Raw genomic sequence first — 4,075 nt, 5'->3', positions numbered from 1 at the left:
CTGTAAATTTATCCTATTTTGTATATATAAATACAAAATGATCTTTCCTTTGCATCTTTTTTTTAATTTTAATTTTTTTTGTCCTGTCAGAGGTGAATATTCTATTGGTATCTAAATACTATAGGTGTTTGAATTCAACTAAACAATCTAACACTGTCTAGCAGTCTATAATATTAGTGGGTTATCCTCAGAAGTTATTAACTTGAGACTTTTGCAGCTCATTGTATTAATATGGATTTACTTTATATACCTCACTTTTATACATTTCTGCTGGATGGTTAAGTCCAAGATATAGCAAGGCCTATATAACAAGAAATGTAACTTTTTTTTTTGGCGGAACCGGGGATTGAACTCAGGCCCTTGCACTTGCCAGGGAAGCGCTTATTCCACTGAGCCATCTCACTGGCCCCACAAGAAATGTAACTTTTGTATCTGATAAGGTCAGTCAAGTACTCTCAGGATATATCCTGTAGCCCTGTACCGCCCTTTGTACATCCTTGTCAGTGTCTGACATGAGGATGAGTCACGGTCATTGCTTGACCAATTGGCTGTCTGTGAAAGCTTGAGAAAATGTTTTTTCTCTCCATGTGACTCTCCCCAGGCTCACTTTACATCATCAAACACATTCCTCTGTGGCTCTATAATCTTCTTGATCAGAAAATTTGGAGCACAACTGAGTTACATGTTGTTACAGTGCAGGTTCTCCTGTGTCCCGAGTCTTCACTGACCTTGAAAGGCTAGGGTCAAAATATTGGCTAAACATGCAGCCCTTCCTTTTCTCCAAATTTGATTGGCTAACTTAGGTTGTTAACCCTCCAGAAGAGAAGCAAATTATTAACCTGCAATATGTGCAGTTCGGTTTACCCTATCTGTCTAAATATCAAACATTTTGGCATATCACGGAATAGGTATTTTCCATCAGACATTGATATGTTGAACTTTAAGTCCTTACAGAATATGAAAGAAAAATAATTATATAAAAGTAGAAATAAACATTTACATATTTTTACAAAGAAATTTAGAAACCTAACCATATACAGAATTGTAAGTCCTTATATTAGGGAGACAATACGATATTTACAGATGTAGGTTCGGTTTATTTCACTAATAAGTATATCTTCAAGGGGTATCCACTTAAATATGAAGGCTTCAAGTTTATCATTCTTTATAATTTTTTTTATTTTTAAAGAGAATACAAATTAGAATTAAAACAGAAAAATTTACAAGTGATACAGAATTTCACAGTATGTGTTGCAATGCATAGTGTTGTCTTCCAACCAGTTACCAGATATATGCACATAAAATTGGAAGAGGAAAGAAAAGAAGGAATAAATGTATAAGAAATTTAGAAGAGAAAAAGTACAAACAATTGAAAAAAGGGATGAAACAAATTAAATCATTAACTGCTTCTTTCCACAGGCCAGCAGAAATTCACAGTACATTTGTCCAAACCATCCTGCTTACATACATAGATAAATCTCTTTCCCCACTCCCTCTCCTGTCCTTCTCAACTCAGTAACTCTTTCCTTTTGAATAAGTTCATTTCCTTTTCCCAGTATCTACTGTATCCTTCAGATTCCACTTTCTCTTTCAGGTTCTCACACTAAGGAGACAATATGATATTTGCACATGTGGGTCTAATTTATTTCACTAAAGAGTATGTTGTCTAGTTGAATCCATTTACTGACAAAAAAACCCTCAATTTTATCCTGTTTTATAGCTGAATAATACTTCATAAAAGTCTGTCATGAAACTTTTTATCCCTTTATTTCATGTAATACTTTTTGCTTTGAATCCAACTTTATTGAACATTCAGAGTCAACCTTGATTTTTCTGTTTGTCAGACTTTACCTATGGTGTCTTTCTGTTTTTAGTGTTTCTGTATGATTTTGTTATATGAGCTAAATGGTTAAACTACCTATTTATCATAATGGATATGTTTCATCTCATTCCTTGTCTCTTACTTTATGCACTCTTGGTACTTCCAGGGAATGTACAAGCTGGTAGGATGAAAAGACAGCACTAAGCAGAAAGGTGGTGAGGACAATGACAATGACAATGATGATGAAAATGATATTGGGGACAGAGGAGATCAAAGAGGATGGAAGACCGAGTGATGCTTCCTTGATATCAAACTTTGTCACTCGCCTTAGGGAGGTAGAAAGAATTTTCTACTGTTTTTGCAATTGTAAGACAATGAGAAAGGAAACTTACCTTTGCCATTCCAACTGAGCTGGCATTCAATTCTGATATCCCTTGGTTGGTCTTGTCTCCACGTTCCCATATCCCGAAGTCCTGGGATAAAATAAACAACATAGGATTAGATATCACAGGTACTAAACACTTACTAGGTGCACAACTCTTGAGTAACAAACACTATAATATTAACTAATTTTCCAAACCTATGTATGCACACAATGTGTAAGGTGCACCTAATGAGTTTGGTGGCCAAACTTTCCCAATAACTTTAAATTCTATTACAGCCTCCAAAAGAAGTTGGAAGAGTCCTCATCAGTTAGCTAAGAGGGCTCTGAGCTATAGCTCAGCTAACCTAGAGATGTGGTTCTTAAAATTTTTACCAAAGGAGATGCCCAGGGGAGCAAGGAAATGGAAACTAAGCAACCGCCCCATATTTTAACTTTCATTCTATTTTCACCCTCTCTCGGCAATGACAATATATCATGTACTAACCTATGCATTTTACGTATCATATTTAATCCTCACATTTTATAGATCATGAAACTGAAGTATAAAGAGGGCTTAAGTGACACACACAGTCATTTAGCTAATAAGTGACCGAACCAGGGTTAGAGTCCATGTAATTCTACTCCCAAACCCTACTCTTAGCTACAGCTCTATAGAGCCCCTCTATAATATACAGATAATATTTAAAATTAACTTCAAAATCTGTTTATTTAGAAATAACTTCAGATTTACAGAGAAGTTGCAAAAAATAGTACGGTGAGTTCCCATATACTTTTCATTCAGGTTTCTCAAAAGTTAACATCTAATATAACCATAGTACAATTGTCAAAGCTAAGAAATTAATACTACTACAATACTACCAAACTACAGACTTTATTTGTATTTTACCAGTTTCTTACACTAATAACTTCTAGGATCATTATCACATTTGTTATATTTCCTTAGTCTCTTCTAATCAGTGATGGTTCTTCACATTTTGTCTTTCATGACCTTGACATGTTTTGAATATAGTAATTATGTATCTTGTAGAAGTATTTTAATTTTGGTTTACTTCTACACTCATGATAAGATTGAAGCTGTGTATTTTTTTTTTCAGAACCGGGGATTGAACTCAGGCCCTTGCGCTTGCCAGGGAAGCACTTATTCCACTGAGCCATCTCCCCAGCCCCAAAGCTATGTATTTTGGGTAAGAATGCATATTATAGACATATACTGTGCACCTTTCTGAGCATCAGTTTGGTGCATATAAGGTGTTGATATTTTGTTACTGATGATGTTAACTTTCTTCTACTACTTTGTTAAGGCACTGTCTGCTGTGGTTCTGTATTCTACTGTTACTATTTTTCCCTGTGCAATTAATAAATATCTCTAGAAACACACTTTAAGACCATGAAGATATTTCAATTTTCCTCAAACATACACCTACTAATTCAGCATCCACTGGTAGATCTTGCCTGTAGCAATTATTATAGTGATGTTTTAGTTATGATTTTCTAGTTTCTTTATTACTTGTGTAACAATTATGTGCATTAATCTTCTTTTCTCTAAGTAATGGCTCTTTCTTTGCCATCATTTAATTATTCCATTATTTATATTGGTATGGGCTTATGAATATTTAGGAAAACGTAAATATGTCAATTTAAATATAAATTGGCTTATAATACAATACCCTCATAAAATATATTGGCTTATAATAAAACACTCCCATTATATTCTTGCCTGAATTCTTAATTGTTCAGCTTTGTTCATAGAGTGTCTTTTCAGGTTGGGTCTTGTGGCTTTTTATTTTACTTAAGAATTTCTTCTTGGAAACAACTAAGATGCCCATCATCTGAGGAATGGTTGAGAAAGATGTGGTATTTTTACACAA

At 34.3% G+C, this 4,075-nt stretch overlaps 1 protein-coding gene across 3 annotated transcripts in view; it reads right to left on the bottom strand.

The window, feature by feature from the left end:
- Window positions 1-4,075, bottom strand: part of Phka1 (phosphorylase kinase regulatory subunit alpha 1) — a 191,536-nt gene that overhangs the window by 143,372 nt on the left and 44,089 nt on the right. For all 3 annotated transcript variants that reach the window (XM_023707093.1, XM_004646775.2, XM_023707094.1), the window contains exon 6: window positions 2,215-2,295. In XM_023707093.1, coding sequence (XP_023562861.1) covers window positions 2,215-2,295 — 81 coding nt within the window. The remainder of the gene's footprint in view (window positions 1-2,214; window positions 2,296-4,075) is intronic.

The sequence above is a fragment of the Octodon degus genome, unplaced genomic scaffold, assembly GCF_000260255.1.
Source record: "Octodon degus isolate 3935 unplaced genomic scaffold, OctDeg1.0 scaffold00280, whole genome shotgun sequence".
NCBI lineage: Eukaryota > Metazoa > Chordata > Mammalia > Rodentia > Octodontidae > Octodon > Octodon degus.
Note: the sequence above shows the minus strand (reverse complement) of the source record. Positions and strands in the feature narration are given on the sequence as shown.